This window comes from Charadrius vociferus, unplaced genomic scaffold (genome assembly GCF_000708025.1).
Source record: "Charadrius vociferus isolate BGI_N301 unplaced genomic scaffold, ASM70802v2 scaffold173, whole genome shotgun sequence".
Lineage (NCBI taxonomy): Eukaryota > Metazoa > Chordata > Aves > Charadriiformes > Charadriidae > Charadrius > Charadrius vociferus.
The window spans coordinates 4,237,149-4,261,334 of NW_009648369.1; the positions used below are offsets into that span (position 1 = coordinate 4,237,149).

At 44.9% G+C, this 24,186-nt stretch overlaps 1 protein-coding gene across 1 annotated transcript; it reads right to left on the bottom strand.

The window, feature by feature from the left end:
* Positions 1 to 7,954: 7,954 nt before the first annotated feature.
* On the bottom strand, positions 7,955 to 23,899 carry LOC104286727. Its single transcript, XM_009885352.1, has 19 exons — positions 23,847 to 23,899; positions 23,620 to 23,712; positions 21,804 to 21,931; positions 20,065 to 20,211; positions 18,843 to 18,914; positions 17,367 to 17,534; positions 17,178 to 17,274; positions 16,087 to 16,304; positions 14,931 to 15,084; positions 13,865 to 14,073; positions 12,519 to 12,636; positions 11,427 to 11,632; positions 10,676 to 10,793; positions 10,428 to 10,594; positions 10,203 to 10,303; positions 9,991 to 10,112; positions 9,544 to 9,727; positions 9,338 to 9,461; positions 7,955 to 8,083 (listed from the first exon to the last, which is right to left on the bottom strand). The coding sequence occupies exons 1-19, from the start codon at positions 23,857 to 23,859 to the stop codon at positions 7,955 to 7,957; spliced, it is 2,568 nt and encodes an 855-aa protein (XP_009883654.1). The 5' UTR covers positions 23,860 to 23,899.
* Positions 23,900 to 24,186: the final 287 nt, after the last annotated feature.

Here is a 24,186-nt window from a genome sequence, read left to right on the forward strand (position 1 = left end):
TAAAACATTTCAATACTTAAGATTGGAGCTTGTGAAAAGTACAGTGTTTTAATAGTGACAGTGTCCACACTTAAATGTAAACGGGATTTAAGTGAAACGTGCAACTGTTAATTACAAGGTGCTGTCCTTCAGATGCTATGGTAACTGATTTTTTTTTTTTTTTCCCCTCTTCAGAGTGTTTCTGTATTAAACACTTAACAAAACCAGTAAGGTCTTTTTAGGTGACACCATCTGTACCTTGCAGGAGGAACGTGGTATAAGAATTCGGTCCTTGGTACATTCATTCACTCCTAGAGGTTGTTTCACATTCCGTAAACAAGCAGGAGCAGAGCACACCTACTTTTTGTAATCTCATTGTAAAAGTATTGGACAGATGAATAATGGAATGAATAAGAACGGACATGTACCTTTTATCTCATAATTGTCTGTAAAGAGCTTATGGTAGAGAATGTAGTGGGGCTGTTTGTGGAAGGACTTGTGCCTTTCTCGTTTTGTTGTAAAGGTCAATTGGAAAAGGACATCTGTTTGACCGAGCTGGCTGTGAGTACCCACGCAGCTTCATTTCCCACATGAGAGGAGGGACCATTGCTGAAATCTATAAATCATCGACAAGAAACACTGTTGCATGTTCATAGTAATACAAGCTCGAAGGAAAGAAATACTCTTTGATTGCCCACATGAGCATTAGGGGTTTTTTTTAAAATAAATTATGCTAGTGCCAGTTCTGCTTGTTATGGTGAGTTTCTCCCTGGATGATCCTGGAGCCTGCACCAGTGCAGATCTTACTTTGGGGTAAGTCAGGAGAACAGACTTAAGGCTCTCAATGTCTTCCCCAGCAGCCTTACTGAGATCAGAAAATACAACGGCCGCAATGAGCAAACTTGGACCGGGGGTGGGAGAAAATGCTGCATTGCATTATGCTTCATGACACTTGACAGCAGCAATTTTGAAGTTATATAAATTTGATGTGTGATAGCAGAATGTAACCATTTACAGTTTGGAAGGCGGGCTGTGATGTCATAACTGACTATGGTTTTTTTCTAAAGTTTAATTTTGGACTCATGGGTGTATTAAGCACATGCTTTGCATCTGTTTTTATAGCTTAGTGCTGTGTCTCTGAAACAACATCTAAGGATAATTTAAGGACTTGGCATGTTTCATACCACCTCAGTCTCAAAAATGGAGAAATCTTACCAGCTCTTGGTTGATGGTGAGAAGGTGAGCTAGAACTAAGCCTGTGCCTGACTTACCATGCCTAGAAAATTAAAAAGACAGTATGAACAATTGAATAGAGAATCACAGAAAGGTTAAGAGTTGGAAGGGAACTTAAAGATTATCCAGTTCCAACCCCCCTGCCATGGGGGGGTTGCCCATGGCCCATGCCCATGCCCCTCCCTCTACACCAGGTTGCTCTAAGTCCCATCCAGCCTGGCCTTGAACACCTCCAAGGATGGGGCGTCCACAACCTCTCTGGGCAACCTGTTCCAGTGCCTCACCACCCTCAGAGTAAAGAATTTCTTCCTAGTATTTAATCCAACCCTACCGTCTTTCAGTTTAAAACCGTTACCCCTCGTCCTATCACTACATGCCCTGATAAAGAGCCCCAACTCTCTCAGCCTGTCCTCATAGGAGAGGTGCTCCAGCCCTCGGATCACCTTCGTGGCCCTCCTCTGGACATGCTCCAACAGGTGCGTGTCCTTCTTATGTTGAAGGCTCTAGAGCTGGACGCAGTACTCCAGGTGGGGTCGCAGTAGAGGGGCAGAATCACCCCCCTCAGCCTGTTGGCCACACTGCTTTTGATGCAGCCCAGGATGTGGGTGGCTTTCTGGGCTGCAAGTGCACGTTGCCGGCTCATGTTGAGCTTCTCATCAACCAACAGCCCAAAGTCCTCCTCAGGGCTGCTCTCAATCCATTCTCTGCCCAGCCTGTGTTTGCACTTGGGATTGCCCTGACCCATGTGCAGGACGTTACGCTTGGTCTTGTTGAACTTCATGAGGTTGGCATAGGCCCACCTCTCAAGCCTGTTCAGGTCCCTCTGGATGGCATCCTTCCCCTCCAGCATGTCGAATGCACCACACAGCTTGGTGGTAGTGGCAAACTTGCTGAGGCTGCACTCAATCCCACTGTACATGTCCCAGACAAAGATGTTAAACAGCACCAGATGTTAAACGACCCCTGAGAAATGCCACTGGTCATTGGTTTCCGTTTGGACATTGAGACGTTGACCACAACTCTTGGAGTGCGGCCATCCAGCCCGTTCCTTATTCGCTGAGAAGTCCATCCATCAAATCTGTGTGTCTCCAATTTAGAGACCAGGATGGCATGTGGGACAGTGTCAAATGCTTTGCACAAGTCCAGGTAGATGACACCAATTGCTTTTCCCTTATCCTTCAATGCTGTAACCCCGTTGTAGAAGGCCACCAGATTTGTCAGGCATGACATGCCCTTGGTGAAGCCATGTTGGCTGTTACCAATCACCTTCTCATTTTCTATGTGCCTTAGCAGAGTTTCGCAGGAGGATCTGCTCCATCATCTTGCCGAGCACAGAGGTGAGACTGACCAGCCTGTAGTTCCCCAGGTCTTCCTTTTTTCCCTTTTTGAAAATGGGGGTTACATTTCCCCTTTTCCAGCCATTGGGTTCTTCACCAGACCGACACCACTTCTCAAATATGATGGAGGGTGGGTTGGCAACTTCATCCGCCAATTCCCTTGGGACCTGCGGGTGGATTTTATCAGGCCCCATGGACTTGTACACCTTCAGGTTCCTCGAATGGTCTTGAATCTGGTGTTCTCCTGCCGTGGGCGGTTCCTCATTCTCCCAGTCCCTGCCTTTGCCTCTGTCTGTCTGACTTGGGCGGTGTGGCTAGAGACATTTACGGTGAAGACCGAGGCCAAAAAGGCGTTGAGTCACTTAGCCTTGTCCATGTCCCAGGTGACCAGGAATATGACCTATGAAATTTTAATTTGAGAGGAGAGATCAGAGGTGTGGTTCGGCATGGAACACTGTTTAAATGACAGGATACAGATAAAAATCAGGTTAATAGTAAACAAGTATTTTGGAAAACACAGATGCTAGTAATAGTATCCCTCCGACTTCCCAGCTTGTGTTGTTTTGTCAGTGTTGCTCAGTTACTCCTAATGCATTGTTGGCACAGAAATATCCCACTGGACTGGGAGCAATTTTGTCACAGATTCTCCACAGTATTTCCTTCTTTCTCCTGTAAAAAGATGAACTGTCACGGTACATTTTGGCGTAATTTGGAATTCTTTCAAGGTAATTTTGGCCGGTAAGGTTCTCACACACATTATCCTTTTCACGTGCACACGAGGCACTTAGTTCTCTGCCTTTACATCACAAGAATAATTGAGGTTTTCAGTCTGAAATTATTAAATAGTATTGTGTGGTATTCTTTCACTCAGGCCTGTTGAAAGAGTATAAGCCACCATTATTGATATAAAAAAAAAAATAAATTGAAGAGGAGGATGTGTTTAGTAACTCCCCTTGTCCTGCAAGGTTTCCTGTTCGTAATCCTTTAAGAATTAAAAGTCTAATGGAGAATAGTAAAACCCCTTTAATGTAGTGTTTCCACTTGAAATTCAGACAACCTCTCAGCTTGTAAAAGGAGCAGGGCTTGTGTACTTTGGATGCTTCCACAATGCAGAGGTTCTGTGGCTTTACACCTTCACCGCGCTTTGGGGTTTGTCTCTGCCTGAAAACGACAAACCTCTGTAGAGCGTCTGGGTCAACCCTGTCTGCCCGCTCCATTGTGGCACTGTACCAGCAAGTCCAACAGGTGGTTGCTGCGAACGTACATTGACTGCCTCTTTCTCTGGCCAGAAATGATTCAGACATGAATAATACACAGCCACTTTCCCAAGGTTTCCTACCTATAAACTTACTCTCCAAAAGCCCTTCACCCTTTCCTTCCACTGCCTTCTCTGGCAGCCCCTCCGTTTAGTTTGTTCCCCATAGCTGGGATTAATTTGGCAATGAGTAGCAGTGTTCTCACCTGATGATTTACTTTTAAACTTACAAAAAATAGGTGATTTCCTCAGTACATTACAGAATGGCCTTTTTTTTTTTCTTTTTTTCTTTTTTCTTCAGTATCTGGAACAACAGTCTCTAAGATCTTACTTGCTCAGAGAATAAGGCAAAGAATAACATCGTCACCCTATGCTTTTCCTGAGTACCCTATTTGTCCTTCTACTGCAACACAGGAGGAGGAGTTGTCACACCGCTTGACTTTCCCTTGCTTTTGCAGAAATCTAGGAAATGATGATAAAATCCCAGGTTAGCAGGGCACGGAGCAGTATGAGACGTGTTTCATATATGTTTAGTGTGAGGAACAAGGGGAGCCATTTCGAAGGGAAGGCTGCAGCACCTTGAGGGGAAAGGGCTAGGTCGTCAAGTGGCCAGAATATGTTCCTCTTCCATGTGCTTTCCCTCCAAGTGGACAACAGAGGTAAGCGAGGATTAAAAACCTGAAAATCTTTGGCTGTTACAGCTGAGGACTGCAGTATGCGCTCTCCTGTTTAGTAGGTACCCCCGGTAAAATGTAAATTAGTAGTGAAAGGTGCACTATTCATGTCTTGTGGGGAATGAAAGCCTTTGTATCAATCCAGCTCAGCTATGCAGGTTGTGGTCTCCCTTGACTATCAGAAAGGGAAGGGTTCAGAAAGAGGCAAAAAACCTTCAAAACTGAAGATTGCTAGCAGAAGGACAACTTTCTATGTTCTTTTGTGTTGGTAGATTATTGTCGGTCTGTCTAATCCTTTCAATGGAGGCAGAGGCTGGATCAGTAGAGCAGGTTCAACCTCAGCCTGTGGCTTTTATGCATGGTGGAAGGGCTGATTGCTTTTCATGAAAAAAGTTTGCTGTGAGGTCCTGTCAAGGTGGAGGCCCACCTAGCAGCATGCTGTAATCGTTTGAGTTGAACTGTAGCCTGTTTCTGAAGATTAACTGTTTCCAAGATTTTCCTTGTAGGATCCCTTTAGTTCATGAGCAGGGATTGGATGCAGTCCAGAGCATCGCTTCCTACAGCCCATGGTGATCAGGTTTTTCATCATTCATGTCTTTGTGTTGCACAGTAAGCATGTGAGGTGCACCTGAAGGATATATTAATCTCCCAGCATGGAACAACTACTCCAACCCTGACATAGACATCGCAACATTCGGTTTCAAGTCAGGTTCCCCCTTCTCCTGTGAAAAAGGCTGATCAGGCTTGTATGGGGACTTCTGTGTGCCTGTGTCTGTGCATTTAACATGTCTCTCGCACCTTCCTAATTCCTTTTATTTATGTTTGCTGAACAATGAAGGCTTCTTCAACTATAGTGGTATGACCAGAATGCTTTCTGAAAGCCTAATCCAAGAGTTTAGGCCTGTACGCCTGAAAACTGAAGTCTAGGACATAAATTGGGTGCTGAAGTTCCAACTGCAGCACCTGAGAGGAGGGAGTAATCCCAGGAGAACCTAGATGCAGAGAAATATGCCATGCAATAGCATGGCTGAATCATAACTTGGGCAAAGACAATCTCAAAGCCAGACAATGAACGGCTAACCCTAACAGATTTGTGTGATTGAGTGTAAAAGACATCATGTGCCGTGAATAGCAACCAAGATAGGAGGAGGCAACCAAGGATATGGAATTTCTCTGGCTTGTCTGTGAGAATGTGGGAACCTGAAATGCCTGTGGAAACGGGAACACAGTTCTGTCTCATCTCCTCCCATCCTCTCCCAACATATCGAGGAGAAAAAGGGCTTCCCATCTGCTGGGTGCTAGGTGGATGGGTATGGAGCACTGCTGGACCCCTTCCTGGCTTCCCAGGGCAAAAGGGAAAGATCTGGGATACCCCACCTGCTGCAGAGGAGTTTACCTGAATCTGCCCTGCAAGACTGCAGAGTGAGTGAACCTTAGTGATGCAACACCAGATCTGATGGTCATCAGTGTGGAACTAGGCAGTGTCCCATGAGCACTGGGAAAAGAAGAGCTAGCATTTAGTCATGGTGATTTAACCTTCGTCCCAGTTTACAAATTTTGAAAGCACTGCTTTTTATATTAACAGAAAGTTAACCTAAACTGATGAGTTTGTTAACATTAAAAATGGGGAATGCGCTCTCTTGGAAAACGTGTGGGAGCAGTGAGCTCACTTGACTCTGCAGTGTGAGCTCCGGACAGTAGAGTGCACTGCTCATACAGCAGAGAGGAAGTCATCCCCCAGGCTGCTGCTGGAGGGGGTCTGGGGACCCCAGTAACCCCCCCGATTCCTTTTTAGAAAATGTAGTTGTTTGGTAGATACAGCTTTAAATCTACATTTATTCAGCGATCATCATGGGCATGACTGCAGCTTTCGGGAAACGTGCCACGTATACGCACTAATTGGCGTGCATAACCAGGCCAGCCCGTGAGGGCAGAGGCTGCAGGAGCTGTGCAAACCCACCGGAGACTGCACACGTGCGCGTTATCAGCCTCCATCAGCATCACTGCGATGCCCCCTCCTCACTGCTGTCAGACACCCACTCGTGCTGCGGGCACACCTTCGGTTACAGCGCAGGCACATCCTGAGAGTGGTGACTGGTGGTTGTGAGTCTGGTTTGTCCTTGATGTCTAGAAAATAACCCTTCTGGTTTTCATTGTCTTTAAAAAATGGTTTCTGTGGGCACGGAAATCAAAACGCCAGGTGAATTGTTCTTTTTACAAGTGTTAGAGGATCCGTCTTCTCCTGTTTTGTAGAGTTAGCCTGTTCCGTACTTGGGCTGGTGAGAGGAAAGTGAGGAGCTAACAAGTTTCCAAAAATCTCAGGTCAATGCAATGCTACAGGAAAAAATCTGCATTGATGAGAAAAAAAAAGTATGCCATTATGGTGCACGTGGAAGAGACCCTAAGTAGCAGATTGCTTGGCTCTTTGAAGCCGATGTTGGTATACCAGATGGTTGCTGTTGCACATTAGCAAGGAGATGTTCTGCACTTACATTACTTTTTATGTGTTTTTATTTGACTTTTCAGATTTGCATTTTACAGTCACATGGGAGGATTGGCAATCGCTTTACGAAATATGACAAGAAGCAGCCAGAATCAGGGCTGGAATAATATTAATGATCTGCAAGTCTGTATTTCAACAGCTGGCAGAAACAGGAAGTGTTATTTTGCAGCCTCGCGTTATTTTCTGTTCAGTTTTCTTTCGTGGTCACTTCAGAGAGGCAACAGGTTACAACATTTACAAATCCTGTGAGCAGACCCCAGCACTTTCCAGCGTCTTGGTGCTGTCCTGAGTCCCACTGTCTGGTCTTTTCACTTCAAGCAAGATAGTTCTGGTGGTCGCTGAAAGAGATAGCTCCTGGGTCTAGTTGCAGTGTTTAGAAAGCAGCCAGTGCAGCGGAGCCTCCAGGTGCTGAGGGAGACATGCACACACACAGAAGTGAGGAGTGAGGCTGGAGCACACAGCTGAATAGCTCTGGTTCTCCAAAGGCAGACCAAAGCCACAGGATAATTCCTAACGGTTTGGGGGATTTGGACCCTTCAAAAGAATTTGGAATATGGCAGTGATTTGTGCCTTAGTGTTTGTTTTGGAAAATTTTGGATCAGTTTTTTTTCAGCTGAATGGTGATGACTGCTGGGGGCAGTCCAGTTGAAAACCTGTTGAAATAACATCTGGTTCCAAAACTGCCTGCTGCAGCCCAGCTCCAACATGCCCTGCTCTACTGCTGGCATCTTCTCCAGAGCCGTGCCACCTGTGTTTGGCTTGGCAGGTAGCTCTCCTTCCCTCTCTTAGAGGCTCAAGCTTAGACCAGGAGACTGCAAATCCTGCCTGTTCCCTAGTTCTTGTCCCAGAACTTATTGTACTAAGGTCTTAAAAGGTCAGGCTGTGCATTGCTTGTGCCACAAAGCATGGTGACCTCTCTAGGTGAGTACACAGGGCCCGGTGTTCTTACCAAATTCACTTTACATGCGTCATCTTAGATCTGGATCAACAATCCTGACTGGTCCAGCGAGTATGTAGCCCCGGAGACTGGCTGAACGGTGACCTGGAAAGGCTGAGAATGATACATGGTGTATTTGTGTAGTTTTTCAAGAACACATACATGCTGCACATTAAAAGCTAATGCATTAAAGTATGAGGTAAAGGTAATGTTATACAGTTCATGTGCAAGGCATTTCAGATGCCAAACCCAGAGGTCCTAAATCCCTTAAAAACCTCAGGTCAGGAGTGCTTTGCAATGGCTCTTTTTCTCCTAAACACCTACCCGTCTTCTCCCTGCTTGAGCTGCAGTGTCCTCCGCAGGGGCTGCCAGGTAGTATGTTGGTTGGAGAGCAGGCTGCCACCAAACAGTGCATGTACAACTGAGAAGAAGAAAAAGTGCCATTTGGTCCATACCAGGTCCCTGTTTGCAGAGCATCGCTTTGACTTTTGTCCGCCTTTTGCAGAAGTTACAGCTGATTAAGACTTAGGCTTGTCTGAACACTTGCATACAGCACCTTCTAGCTGAACCTGCCTTGAATTTCAAATTTGGTGTCAAAGAAGCCCTCAGGCAGTTTGGTAACTGAGAGGCTGAGACAGGAGAGGTTAAAACCTCACGAGCAGCAGTGAGGCTATGTATCAAAGCTAGACAGAAACTCAATCTAGTGCTAGATGCAGCTGCACACTTAGGAAGCAGCACAAGCCAGAATTTCATCATGTTCATTTCTAGCAAGGTCACGAGTTGAACTGCTTGTGAAAGGCCAAGTAAAAAAATTATGTGGTTCCTTAAGCTGTCGAGGCAGGGGTAGTGCCGTGTCTCGTATCAGTACATGTGCTAGAGACCACTCAACTGGGTGCACTAGGAGCAAAGCACCCTCAGGTGACTGTCCTGGGGTTTTCTTTGCTCTTCTTAGACCTGTCAGAGGAGGACAGAACCTCAAAAGTGTAAGACCAAACCCATATGCCTCTGCTTCCCTGCCCATTGGGCTGGCATCTGAGGAGATGGTTGACTGTCTGGGACAGATGGGAGACAACAGATCTGAACTTCATGTGGATATTATCGCCTATAAGTTGACTTTTCTGTTCTAGACATTTTGAGCTGAAGTGCTATGAATCTGAGCCTATAAAAAGTCAGAAACACCATATAAAAATCATATTTACATACCAAACTCTTGTGTTTACTCCAGCCAGTCCAATCTCAAAACTGTGTTGCACAGCAGATTTGAGAACTAAATCAGAGGCGTGCACCAGTCGGGCTATTGGGTTGAATGCTGGCTAGGTCTTAAGTCTGTGAGGTGTTTAAATAGGCTATTTTTTAAGTGGTTTTAAGAAGTTCACAGGGAGTCCATGAGTGGGAGGTGAGCCTTTGACTTGATCTTACCTGTTTCAGTCGATGTCTCAGGGTCCTCAGTGCTAGCCTTTTGAAATGAGAAGGGTGTCTCACCCTGGGGCTAACTGCTACTGGGCAGAACTCCGCAACATACTCACTGCCATTAATCTCGCACCTATTTGAGAGAGCAGATCAACAGATCTAGAAGAAATTAGGGCTTTGCTGATGAGCGCATTGGTCATTCGATAACTACTTGCCCATCCACAGTGATGTTCCATCTTGGGGTGCTGTTGAAGTCTAGAGAGCCGGTCACCCAGCAGTTTTCCAGGTGTAACTCAGTGTCAGGGCTCTCGTCTTTCAGCTCCACCTCGAGAAACACAGGCTCCACAAGTTGTTTGAGTATTGCCATGTTGGGCTCGTAGAATTCCATGAAAGATTCATCTCAAGAAAATGTTAGGGCATTTTGTTGTTGTTTAATTTTATTTAAATTAAAACATGTTTGGAATTCTCCTGATTTTCTTAAGAGGAGGCTTACCTTTGGACACTCTCGAAACTACATTCAGAGCTTGTCTTGTCCTTCTGTACACTGCAGAAAAGGAAATGTTGGCAACGTTCTTTAGTAGGAAGCAGGGCATGTCTTAGCAAGGCAACTTACAACTGAAGGAGTCACAGAAGTTTAAAAATGGAGGAAGAGAATTGCTTACCTGCAATATTTGATCTTGGTACCATCCTACCGGAGCCAAAGGAAGGTGACGTGGATGGATCACTAGCGAAGGCACCTAGCACTACCGTCTCTTTTGCTCGATAGTAGCACAAGACTGTTAGTCTGTAATAGGAAAGAATAATTTTTTGTGTTCACTTTTACTTTCCAGCAGCCGTACCAAAGTGAGCAGTGTCCGTGAGCAGTAGCTCCTACCTGTAGTCTGGATCTCTTGTGATTGTCGGTATGCTCTGTCCTGGAAGACTCTCTTTCTCATAGGAGATTTCATTTTCATAAATAATATGGTCACCTTCAAACTGTGCATATGGGAAGCTCATTAAAAATTGAATCTTCTCAGGAGCTGGGGCAGGAGAACAAAAGAGAAAATGCAGGAGAGACAGACGCTTCCAGCAGATGTATCTGCTTCAGCAATGGGCTTACCCTTACTGAAGTGCCGCAGGTAGTGACATGGAACTTGAAGAAGGCATGTCCTTCGTTATACTCTCTAGGCTTGCAAGAGCTATCCCTTAGTTTGGTTTTACTCATATCAATGGCAGGAATTGTCTTCATTTGGGCAGATACCATTATAGTACCATCTGGGTGGCATACTGAGGAAATCAGAGAGTTGGTTATAAACTCCAGGAAAGAATCATTGACCTTTTTATTGATTGATCACCTGTATAACTTACTTATAAATGCCGAAGAATTAAAATTGCAGCTAACGGAGAACATCTTTAAGGTCTCCATAGTTCTCACTTTCCTTAGGGTGACATCAAACCTTGCTTTAATTTTCTGAAAGGACACTTCCTGTGAGGGAGGTGATGGAAGAGGTCTCCTGTTAAGGCACGTGGTCCATGTGTACAAAATTGTGCTCTTTAGCTCGTACCACTTGAATACTAAGAAGCCAAAGAGTTAAGTCAGTGTGAAGACTCGAGCCTAATGCAACAAGGGGACAGAAGTTTTCTGGTATAAATTAATTGGTCACTTTCACAGAGATAAATTTTGGCTGATTATTGTAGAATAGTTCAGATGTTTATTACAGCATCAATTTTCCCCTGCTCTGTCTTAACATTTCTACAAGATGTTCCTTTAAAAGAGCTTCTTTCATGAAAGCTACATTGAAATATTGTTTCTGGCTCAGTGCAGATGGGACATTTTGCCTCATCTTACTAAAAATACTCAGGAGTTTGTTTTTTGAAGACTTGGTGCACATCTTTTAGAGACAACTTAGCGCTGCAGATTACATAATTCATGGCATTACCAGAAGGGTCCATGTCCGATACCTCTTGTCTTACCAGCAGTGGCTTAGATTCCTTCCCTCCAAAAGTTTTCCAATACGGTTAATATTGCAGCACTACAAACTGTGACTGTAGGACTGTGGCTGTGTGACCAAACAGCCCTACGTGCTTTAAAGAAGGCATTGCTATACAGATAATGTACCTCATAGATAACTGCCACAGCAAACAGAGGTATTTGCAAGATCAGGTGTGTAGAATTGGTAGCTGCAAGATACCCATTGGCAAGCACAACGTGCCGGTTCAGGGGCTTGTTACCAAGATACAGGTTCCAATACTGGTGCAAGCCAAAGGTAGGGATGGCTAGATACAGGTTTTCTTCATCACAGTAGCCAACTGCTTCTGGTAGTTCTGCGGGAAGAAGGTGGGATGAAGAGTTAGCAACAATGTTTGGCCCAGGCAGGGATTTCTATCAGGGGTAAATTTTTGCACTGGCACTGCAGCGGTGCTGTTACGTGCGCACTGACATTGTCTGCAGGGCTTTGGCTGTGCTGTGGATGTAGCAGCTCACAGTCGGTGGGATTGAGAATCCTCATGTTTAGCGGTGGCCTGCCAGCTTGCTTCCAGGACTACTCCCTCTTTCAGTAAGGCAAGCTGAGCTATGTATGTAAATATATCTTTTTGGTCAGCCTTCTTTGGGTGGAACCCAGAGCTATTTCAAAGATAAAACAGGACAGTGAGGAGACTCTGTCACCTCCGTTGCATCCAAAATCAAAGAAGTTTGAGAAAATACCAATCAGAACTCCTGCCTGTTTCAATAACCTGTTGATTACAGCTCTTAGTGGATGATTGTCTCCTTACAGAAATGCTGTCTTCAGAAATGCTGTCTACAGAAATGCTTTACAGCAATTTATTTGAGTCAGTTGAGTTCTGCCCTGGACGCAGAGGCAGAATTGCATTTGAGGACAAACTGAAACTCGTAGCAATGTCTGAAAGTTTTGCCAGTAGATGTATGTTCAAGTTACGAGGCATCTAGTTCGCTGAGTTTGCAAGCCAACTTCTTTTACACATGAGTTTTTATTGCTCGCAATGTCTCGAGGGCAGACTGTCTTGCCAGTATGCAGAAGAGCTGCCATCAGAAAAGCAGCAAGCTGGCTATGTTACCAATAATGAGCTATCGAAGGGTGGGGTTTTCCCAAAAGCTCTCGTCCTCAGCCTAAAGCCGTTCTCACAGAGTTCAATGAAAATCTGAGCCACGCTGTTGATGCAAACCAGTTACTATCAGGGGAAAGCTTACCGATATCAGCAATCACACACTCCACCTCTGCAGAATGATAATAGGGTGTCATCTCCGGACCCACGCTTATAGTGTAGTTAACGAGGAGGGTATATTTTGTTTCATTTCTGTTCACATACTGAAAAAGAGAGAAATGTAAGGCTGCAGTAGCAACGGCTTCCAGCACAGACAGGAATGTATATCCTGAGAAGAACTAAATAATTATTCCAACACCCTCCTCTCCCCTGCAAATAGCTCAGTCTCCAAAAACATCGCTTCAGTTGGCCTAAAACTAGTCAGAAATCTGGACCAGATTCAACAGCTCTTTCGGCCAAACATAAATGTGGAGAGTGTAGTGGCTGTTCAGAAAATGGAGGCAGAAGTTAACACAGTGGAGTTTCCTCTGTAGCCCGCTGGTGAAAGAGCTCATAGAGGGGCATCTGGGTCCAAATCCTTATTCTTCTTTACCCAGGGTGTGGGATGAATCCAGGAGAGTGAGTAATCAGTAAGACAGGTGTGAGGAGACGCTATGAGAGATCCCTCTCAATATCCTCATTTACTTCACTGAAAGTGCCCCCAAAGCAAAACGTGCTGTTCAACCTGAAAGTAAGACTTCTGAAAATTTTTGGCTTGCTTTGATCCTTAATGCAATTGAACTGTGGTTTGCCTGCAGCCTGAAAACTATTTGCACAAGTTCTGATCCTGTGCCTTCACAATGTTGCTCCTTGTAAGGGAAAATAGCATCGCAGCTCTGCGTGATTTGGTCGAAGCAGTGGTGGAGGACTTGCAGTTATGCATCCTCCCACAAAATGAGAGATTCAATTCCCTCTGTGCGTTTATACTTTTTGTAAATATTTAGATTAGAAATGGTCTGAAGCTTAACAAAATTACATTTAGAGTACCCTGATCCTGCCTGTACATGCTTGCACGGTGCATGGCCTGTGCCAGGGGTCAAATGGCTCAGCGTAAACAGTAGGTTTGGGAATTACTGGATGTTGGTAACTGGTGTTTCAGGATTGCAGTAATTGATTTATTTTTCCAAGGCACTCCTGTTTCAAGGGACAGGATTTAATAGAGGTTTGACGAACCTCTTCCTGCTGGGCATGCGCTCAGACATTAGCCATGCTGACAGATGCTAAAGGAAGTCATATTTCATACCATCTAATCACACATGATGCTGCATGTCTCCCAGAGATCTAGGGAGACCAATGCATACAAACCTCTAATCTTAATTCGGATGAGCTCAGACTCATTGACACCTTTATGATCGAGGAACAGTTGTTGGTTAATAAAAGCCAGACTATGTTCTGAAAAGGGACTGCCCCACCTCCTCCACTCAGCTGCTGAAGTGACCTGCTGTATCTTACCTCCTTTAGAACATATGGATCATCAAAAGAGACTTCCAGGATAAATCCTTTCGTTCTGTTAGAAAAGGGAGTTTCATAAACCTTAAACCCATGGTGCTGTGCTTCTCTCAGGGTAAATGGCACATTTCCTATTGCGATTGCCACCAGAGAGACATCGGGAAGAAAGTGTCCAAACGCAACATTAAATAGCCTTTCCTCTGGCAGAGTATCTGTAGGGAGAGAACATCAAATTACTGCTGATGTGGATCAAGTAAAGACAGTTGGGGTGGCCTCTCATTTAAGTTCCAGGAAACTTAGCCAACAGCCATCTCTTTAATGGCTCTGATTAATGAGTGTTTGTGTTCTACTCAGATCTGAAATACTCTGAGTACATGAGAATTGCTTCAAGCTGCAGGAGATTAATAACAAATACATACAACTTTATAGCAAGTGGGTTCAATAACTTTCTAGAGGTGCACTATGATGTGCAATGACTTTCTTACAAGGAAATCTAGAATCTAGTTCAGCCACATAAAATATGGAAAAGTTTTCATAATGTATACCAAGAGGCTTCTTTTTCTTTCTATATCAGTTATCCAGAGTTTATATCAGTTTCAAAGATGTTTGGTGTCTTAATGCATTGGAAAATATAATGAAAACTGGTTGGCACAATGATTTCAGTATGCTCCTGAGATAACAAATGCAGGCAGTTTTGGGGAGAAAATGCCATCAATGAATGCTGTCCTATATGGTTCTCCCCTGTGTGATCGCTGCACAATGCAACATCTTTATTCTAGGTTTCCAGTGCTCCCTGGAACAATGTGGATCTTAGTGAGAAAGAAATGTTCATGTTCTTATGAGCAACTGATAATTTTCATTTCATCCCCTAATGACAGATGATAAATGGTACATCCATTAAGGTTTGGTGTTTTTTATAATACCTTTCATCTTGACTTTGGCTAGCAAATTGGAAGTGGGAGTTGAGAACGTTCTTGTGAATGTAGGTGTGTGGCAGAGATCAAATGGAGCAATGTATAACACAGCAAAAGCAAGAGATTGGTAAAAGTCATTGAGAGGCATGACTTACTGTTGATAACAGTTGGTATTTGTGGCATGAAAGGTGTGGTGATGGGTTTGATGACAGTATACTTCGTGGTTTGCCAGTCTGCATCTGTCCACGTGTGCTCCAAGAACAAGTCAATACTGTAAATGACTCCATATACACCATCAGATATGGAGCTCTAGGAGGTAAAATTTGTGATTAAGTCTTAATCCTCAGTAGCGGAATGACTGAATATGGTTAAAATTCTTACACTAGGAATAGAAAATGGTATTCTAGTACTGTTTGGGATGGATGTTGCAAGGGGAGCTTGTTTGTTTGTTTGCTTGACCCATTCATCTGGTCCATATTTGGCTCAGATACTGCTGAGATTCTCAATAAGGAGGTATCAGTGCTGGTGTGTGTGTGTGTCTTCATTAAGTTTAATAAGTAACCATATTTGCATTTTTTTTTTTTTTCAACCCTGGTCATGTTTCTCATTCTGTCCCAGTTCACTCTGAAAGTTTGTCAGTGCTTCCAACAGTTCTTCAGATGAAGTCTGCCTGGTGTTACATGCACATAATGATGTAAGTGTCCACTGATAAACCAAACAGTGAACTTCTGAACAGAATAAGTCAAAATCACACCAATGTCTTCTTCACAAATGTAACCAGTGAAGATCCTCGTGAGAATATTGCCAGCTCCTTTATACTGAACAGTTCTTTGGACGCTGTCTTTGTGCTTGTAAATTATAAATTGTAATAGGTCCAAAGCAGGTAGCTGCACCCGAACTACATGCTGGGAGCCTGTCCCATGCTAACTCATGCTGCCCGCATGGAAATTGTCTAGGAAATTGCTCATTGACCAGGGTCAGATCTGTGCCTGGACCAGTTTCATAATGTAAAAACATACATAACTCAACTCCAGTGCCCAGGAATCCCTTCACTCTTGATTTATTAGTATACTTTATAGTTTATTAAGAAAAGACTGTCTCTTGCTTCTCTCATGTTTTGTAATCAGAGACACTTAGTTTCTGAGTAGGTACTTTCAAAACACAGAGAAGGAGCACCTACGTCTTCAAATATTTATTGTGTCTAAGAATTTTAAGCAGCAATCAATCGCTATTTGGGATGATCATGATTTAGAAACACCTTCCATGGTGCAGGCCCTCAGATGTGTTAGTATGTGACAGGTTCATACCAACCTTTAGCTTGCCTCCTTCTGCTCCAATAGGGATAGTTATTCTGATCTGTGTCTCGTTATGCTCCAGTAAGTAGTTCTTCTCCTCCGGGTTTACTATGACTCGGCCATCGACTCCCATTAAAATGTTTTTAGACAGGAAGGTGGATTCTTGAACCACTAACGTGGGGATAACACTTGGCACGGTCCATGTTAGCGTAGTACCAGTGAAGCTGATGCCATCTGTTGAGTTAGACAGACAGTGGCAGAAGGCCGTGTGATTGGAGTTACCAGTCAGTCCTCACTATGCAACGGCCGTCCTTCCCTGCCTCCTTGTCACCGGGGTACCGTCACAGCTGTCACTAATGAGACACCTGGTAGGATATTAGCCAACTGATGGCTGTTTTGTCACAGAAACACCAATGCTCAAAGTAGACTTGAATCACCGGTTTCAGATGAGTGATTAATTTATTCAGAAGAACCAACAGTCATGCTCCCAGGTACCTGCCCTGTCGCCCTTCTGGTCCCAGGATTTTTACCTTACTGGCAAAAGGAATGGGGCACAGCCACCTCTTTGGGCCTTCTGCTTGAAATATCAGCTTCAAGATTGTGACAGCTTAAAACATCCTGCTTCCTCATCCATTGCTCAAATTAGTACTGTTCTGTGAGCGATGGAAGTGCAGCCACCACTGTTCTGCAAAAAGTCAGGCTGGCTCTGTCTCTCCAGAGAAGAGGACTAGGTGAGTCCCAGCGATGCAGAGCTGCATGCCCTGCGTGGAGCTCTGTGACAGGGGAGAGCCAAGGCCGTGGCGTTAGTCCAGGGGAGGCTCCCTGGCCCCTCTGCAGCAGTTTTATTTGTCGCCAGTTCCCTGCATCTAAACTTGGGGGTTTGAGAAACCAGAGACAAGGCACGATGCTGCACTGGGAACACAAGTAATGTAGCATCACAGCAGGGAGCGTGTTTGTCCGGGACTAAAGCCATGGACTCTTAGCTCATGTTGCTCTGAGGGCAGCTTGTAAATTCTTACAGAGTAGGCCACAGGGAAACGGGGAGACTGCATTTTCTACTAGCTCCTTAAGTGGTTATTTTGGGTGAAACAACGAAGAAATCCTTACCAACAGGACAGGAGACAGTTGTGTCAATCAGCAAGAGCAGCCACCGCTGCCTGTACATGGAAGTGGAAGTCACCATGTTCATATTTACACCACTGACCTGTTAGGATGCAGGCAGAAAAAGAGATCTGATGTCCTAGAGAGACAGTGGAACCAGCACAGTTCTGTGTCCAATTGAGAGCGACAACTCACCACGCTGATGTCAGACTCGTTGCTGTGATAGGGCGCACGGAGGTACACTCGGGACAGCGTGTTATTGAAGCTGTAGCCCAGTTTTGCTGCATCGCTTACCGTTATTCTCTTTCTCCCTGATGGAGAAACAAACATCAGTTGCCATAGCTGGTAGGCAACATTCTGTGTCTGCAAAAGAGAGATAAGCTGCATGAGACCGAAGTCTACCAAAGTCGGGTCCTATAGCAACCCTGGAAGAAACTTGGACTGGTGGCCCTTGGACAAAATGCTTGTGATGTTAATAAAATGCTTGCTTTCACGTCTGTTGATTGCTGGAGCAGTCCAGAGGCCAAATGACAGACTACCTCTTACAATACATAGCCATACTGTGTCAAAGATAAGAAGAGAGGTATGTCTGTACTGGTCTAGAACAGTGTCTCCTGAAATGATAACCATTTGTGGGGGAATTTTGTGGGGGAATAGTCAAAAGGAAAAATGGGCATAAGGAGCAAGTAAGACACGAGAAAAATAGGACAAGTATATATATTTATGTCCCCAACATAAGAAGGACATAGACCTGCTGGAGTGTGTCCAGAGGAGAGCCATGAGGATGATCCGAGGGCTGGAGCACCTCTCCTGTGAGGAGAGGCTGAGAGAGCTGGGGCTGTTCAGCCTGGAGAAGAGAAGGCTCCGGGGAGATCTTATTGCGGCCTTCCAGTACCTAAAGGGGGCCTACAGGAGAGCTGGGGAAGGACTTTTTACTAGGGCATGTAGTGACAGGACGAGGGGGAATGGCTTTAAACTGGAAGAGGGCAGGTTTAGATTAAACATTAGGAAGAAGTTTTTCACTTTGGGGGTTGTAAGGCACTGGCACAGGTTGCCCAGAGAGGCTGTTGAGGCCCCATCCCTGGAGGTGTTCAAGGCCAGGCTGGACATGGCCTTGGGCAACCTGGTATAGTGGGAGGTGTCCCTGTCTATGTCAGGGGGGTTGGAACTCAATGATCTTCAAGGTCCCTTCCAACCTAAACCATTCTATGATTCTATGATTTCTCCCTAATACTTTCCAGCCTCAAAACGTTTTCAGCTCAGGGACTCCTGAGCTATCTGTAGCTTCTTTGTATTTCGTATGTTTTGTTGTATTTCTCTTCAGTCATTTTTTCCAGACTCTCCCTGAGATCAAGCAAGCTTTTAGCAGCCACAACATCTTTTGGCAAGGAGTTTGACAGATTCACTACCCATTGTGTGAAGAACCACCTACCTTTGTTTGTCTTGAACTCAGTTTCCACTAATGTAACAAGCATATGGCTCTGTTCTCCCACCTAAATGGCTTTTTGCAGTCTAGAGCTCTGAGAAAACTTGAAAGGTTCTTCAGTACTTGATGGCATCTTTGCCATCCCCCACTTTGTTGACAGAGATGGAGCTATGCCCCAAGAATGAGTCATGATATTAGCGAGAAGAGGCCGGCTAGGAACTGTTAGGAAAGACTCCCCTTCATACCTCTGGCAGGGCTGACATCCACGCTACGGTGTAGTCATTTGAAACTGCCGGCACATCGGTCCTCACCGACACCTGGGGACACAGAGGAGATTCTTTGGGAACAAACACATCTTCAGCATTATTACAGGCATAGGGAGCAGAGAGAGGGCTTTCAGATTTCTTTTCCAGTGTCTGTCGGGTTTTAGCAATTTACATTCACTGGAGGTAATTAAAGTGTTTCCAAAAAGGTTCTCGATAGCGGTAATTTCTGTGGCCTTAAAATGAAGGTTAAAGCCATGGCATTTATGGTGGTGCATGTACAGCAGAGGGATTACTTTGTGTATAAACAGATAAATCAAAAGTGCTGGTTCATATCTGGTGAGCTGTAAACTATATCCCACTCTGGAGACTTTCAGGAACACCTGAGTCTCTCCAGTGGTGGTATAGAGAAGCAGACCATCGGCTTTGATGAGACTGGTTCCCTCTTCCCATGCAGGATGAACACCTCAAAACGCAGGATCCCCTATATCTAAGGTAGATGCTATGGTGTAAATCTGTCTTGCTGCAGAGTGAGGCGAGCTCTGGGTGCTGAGTTGTGAGTCAGTGTGTGCCCCAGACATCTGCACCATGGTTTAAGTGTGTTGCACCACCCAGACTTGACTGCACAGCCTCAAGTCCTAGCAGGACAAATATGCTTTCTTCATCCTGCCTAGGGTAGGTGCGTACAAAAGGCAGTGAAGTTTGTTTTGTTCAGTGCCTTATTTCTCCATTGGTGTGTAGATGCTGGTAGCAGGTTGGACAGCCAGATCTTACCTCCCAGCGGGAGGCAGGTTCTGTCTCACAGTCATGTTCTGTGAGTTGCATGATGCAGCAGTGGTGCAGCCCTGCAAACTCTAGGTTTTATTATTTCAAAGATAAGTATGACATTCTCACAGGTGCTGCAGTGCTTTATAACATAAAGGTACTCTCGTGAGCTAAACAGGTTGGCCTGCCTGGCTGCTGATTTCCTTGCCGTGGCTTGACTTACATCATCTGTGCAGTTAACTGAATTTCACTGCCTTCAAAATACCTATGACATGTAAATGTGTTACTAATAAGCAGTTACACCCCGTGCTGAATATCAGCAGATCGCTATTACACCCGGGACATGGTGTAAAATCAGCTTCTGACAGGAATTTTTGGAGGTTGTTGTGCCTGGCAGAGAACTTGGATGTAGCTTCGCCTTCAGTGGGAAAGATTTTACCTCCATGTAGTTTTCTTCACACACAATTTCTCTTGAAGCCCAGGAAGAGTAGGAACAGTACATAGGGTAAGTGTAGGTCACAGCTGCCCTCATGCTTGAAAATGAGGAGACCTTGATGTTCACAGTCAGAGAAAACAGCTCATCTGCCTGGGAAGAGCAACAGGCAATTCAGCAGATAGCACGGAAGGTCCCAGGAGCGGCTGCATGGGACGACCGCCCCAGTGTCCTGTTTCTGAGAGTGTTTTATAATGATAAGAACAGGCTGAGAGCTGTAGTGACAGTTCCTCCAAGTACTGCCCTGTCTTAAGTGGTTTGTGTGCAGGGACTTTCTGAGCCAGGGCCTGAAAGAGGGCAGGTTTAGATTAAACATTAGGAAGAAATTTTTCATTTTGAGGGTTGTAAGGCACTGGAACAGGTTGCCCAGAGAGGTTGTTGATGCTCCATCCCTGGAGGTGTTGAAGGCCAGGCTGGAGGTGGCCTTGGGCAACCTGGTCTAGTGGGAGGTGTCCCTGCCCATGGCAGGGGGGTTGGAACTTGATGATCTTCAAGGTCTTTTCCAACCTAAACCATTCTATGATTCTATGATTGCCTCAGTACTTTTGGCCTTTGCCTCAGATCACATCTCGGCACTATTCTTGCAGCAGTATTAGAGAGCAGCTAGTCAGGGGAAGATCTGACCTATCTTACCATATAGTTCACGTTCTTCCCATTCATGACTGCTATGTGCCTTCTCATGGAGAGAAAGTACTGGAGCTTTTAGTTTGATGTATGTAGTTCAGATCTATCTTAGTTATCTTGTCTAGCTTCAATAAGAGCTCCTTTTGGTCCTTCATTTCTCCAGGAACCACACCTGAAGCCATGGACTGTGCTTCTATCTGACATGGATGTGTGTTTTTCTACAGAAAAAGGCAAAACCTTTCCAGAGAAATTTCCAGTCTGAAAATCCTGGTCGTTGCATAGCACACTGTACACCCTCCGTTCTTGTTAGCATAACCTCTGCCCATAAAGTTTTACCGTATTTTTTCTGTGGGGCTTCCAGGACCGACCAGACTAAACATGGACAAGCAATGAAGTTTCTACTCTGATATGTTCTGTTTCTGGGTACATTTCTCTCAACTAACATTTAGAAATTAGAAATCCAGGCTACACTTTTACACATGTTTTAGGAAGGGGTGAATCACCTTCCGGAGATGCCTGTTTCTCTCCATTGACTATTGTGGAAGCGTAAACAACTAGTTTAGACTAGACATTATCTTTTAGATGGCTAAAGTTACGTGAGACAAATCTGGGTCTAATAGATGTGTGTGATCTACGTTCCTAGGCATGTGTTAACAGGCACATTACCACACAAATTAAGCCAGGAAATGATCTGCCAGAATCACACTGCAAATGTTGCTTTTTCAAGCAGATGCCTACTTCTTTCCAGAGACGCTTTCAAGAAACTCTCTGGCAAATCAGCAGCTACAAGGATATGCTTGAGAACTGGCAGCTAGTCAGCGGCATTAGGCTAAGTGTCATTTCATGGAGAGAGGAAATCCCATGTCAGTCACACTGAGCAAACCTCATACTGGAGAGCCATTGCCTGTTCATTTCTGTACACCATCAACACTAACTCCTTGAGTTGTCTATTTCTTGAGTTCTCAAAACATGCCATTAGAATGTCATATCATACCTCAATCTTGTCTTTTTGGAGAGGATGTACTGTCTGAGTTGTTCTCAAGCCCGTCTCAAGGTCTTACCTCATTGGCCACGTGACAGCCAAGCACCGATGCGCGGAAGACGGGGTTGCCCCACACGTCTTCTGACAGGACATAGCCACAACGAGATGCTAGTTTCTCATCCAGCAGAACGGGGCCAGCATAAGGATCTACAGAAAAAGGGAATGACGTGTAGGATGGAAACCTCAGGGCAAGTCACGGGGCAGAGTGGTGCTGAGGCTCCCTCACGCAGCTCTCCTCTGGAAAGAGCTTCAGCTGGATTGGGTGCTCTCCAGCAACGTGTGTTGTTAAGGAGCTGGCGAAGCTGTTCTGGTATGTGCTACAGTGCATGAGACAGTCTGGCATGTCTCAAGCTCACCCACATTATGTTCCCTTTTTTATCTTTTTTATCTTCACCATTTCTTTGTGTCCTGAAGCTTGTGCTTCAGCCACTTTGAAGGACTGTTACGGAAAGTTTCTCTGACGCATCACGTACTTTTCTCCCTCCCTGATTTTTCTCTCTAGAAAAGAGTTATGGGCTATTAAGCCCATCCATTTCTAAAAATCCCCAAGCTGTGATAATCTGCTGCTCGCTCTGGTCAAAGGATGCAGTCATGGACCTATTTGGGATGGGCACTTCTACAAATTGGTCAGGTTTGCTGCTCATCTCTGCTCAGCAAGGGGCTGTGTGCTGTTAAACCTACGGGGGAGCCAAGTAACAGGCACGATGGGAGCTCACTGCGCTCAGCTCTTGATGCTGGTAGAGTTAATAACATAATATTCTGTTAATTATCTGCCCTCTGATTAAGGAACTATTTTAGTCTTGGGTTAAACACAAGAATTTGTACAAATAGATAGGGTTTAGCTAGTTGCCATTGTAATTTCTAGAGTTGTCTGTCATCTTCATATGCCAAACAGTGCTAATAACTGCTGTTTCAGTAGATGCATTCTTGCAGCCAGGATAGACTAAGGAGATAAGTGAGAAGAATTTTGGAAGAAGAAGGAATAGCTTTTATGAGACCAACTGATAGAGCTGGAAGAAACAAACAACCTTTTTGTGCCTGAAGGCTGGTCTGTTTTTTCCAGCGATATCAGTTGTTCTCATAAATGCTATCACTTCTCCCCACACCCTTGCTGTACTTGACTTTTTCAGTTCTGCCTCCAAATCAATTGCAAAAACCCAAACCCCTGAAAAAGTAGACTGATGTCAACAGAAAGAAATCTGGTTTGGGGTGAAATCAGACACTTGGTTCAATCTGATGTGAACATTTTCTGTTTTTCATTTTGGTTAAGTAGATTTTTGTTTTTCTCAGCAAAATGGAAACCCTTTGTTCAATCTGAAATAGGGTATTTAACTGCCATTGTGGTGTCAAATAAAAAGGAAATGAAAAAAATATCCTTTAATTGCGGCAGCACTCACACAGCGCTCACTGACATTGTATTTTCTAGGTATTACCCAGCCTACAGTGCTGTTGTCATTTGTGCTGTCCGGGACATATCCAAGCTGCAATGTCGCCTTTATTTTCCTTGCTAGACATGTGTAAGGGCTCAGCAGAGGAAAGAATGAAAACCAAATGTCAGTCTTCCTCCTCAGACCATCCCTTCTCCTTTCCCCAGCATGTTGGTTGTGAGGGGCAAAGGGGACTGTGGCTGTAGACATAAGCTTTACTCACCTGTAGGGATATTGGCCAAATCGAGGTGCGAGAGGCCAGGTCTAGGTGGCAAGGATGTTCTGCAAGTTCTTTGGGGTCAGTTACTAATTATCGCGTATGGCAGCAACATCCAGATCGCAGACACTGCGATCACTTAGGTGACTCCCCAGCCTTCATGGTACTCAGGGCAGCCACTTGTGACTCACCATTAATTTCCAGCTGGAAGAACTTTCCCTGGAGCAAGAATTTATTCAGTTTCATCCAAAAAATCCTGGAGTGGCAACTAGTCTCCACAAAACCTGGTGGGAGCACATATAGAGCAGATGAGCCAGTGGGACAGGAGGGCAGAGAAGAGGCACATCTTGTTATAAGCAAACTAATCGAGTTCTCATCCTTGCTTCTCCCCACTACCCTTTTACCATGTTTTACCAACCTGGGGGAGCCATCTGCCTCCCTTGTCCCAGCCAGAACAGCAAGAAAAGCAGCCAGATCCTGCAGTACAAGTACATGAGCAAATGATGGGGTGAAGAGAGAAAAAAAAAAAAGATCAAGATGGAAAATGAACAAGGCAGCAACCAAAGTCTCATTACCTGCAGAGCGAGTAACCCACAGCCTCCATCTGTCCCCAGAGACCTGTGCAAAGTCCTCCTCCCTTTGGAGTAAAGATGACCCAGCTGTGGAGAGGGAACTTGATCAGACCCAGGAGGAAAGGTGTAGCTGACCTTTTACAACAGAGATTGTGCTGTCTTCTCCAAACCTTGTGTGTGAATCAG

Bases quoted from the DNA above. Each gene is read 5' to 3' on its own strand.
- LOC104286727 (XM_009885352.1), bottom strand. The intron at 15,085-16,086 runs GTTGGTATGAAC...TTTACCTCCTAG, and splicing joins CAGAAGGAGGCAAGCTAAAG to AGCTCCATATCTGATGGTGT. The intron at 14,074-14,930 runs GTAAGTCATGCC...CTCTCCCTACAG, and splicing joins AATACCAACTGTTATCAACA to ATACTCTGCCAGAGGAAAGG.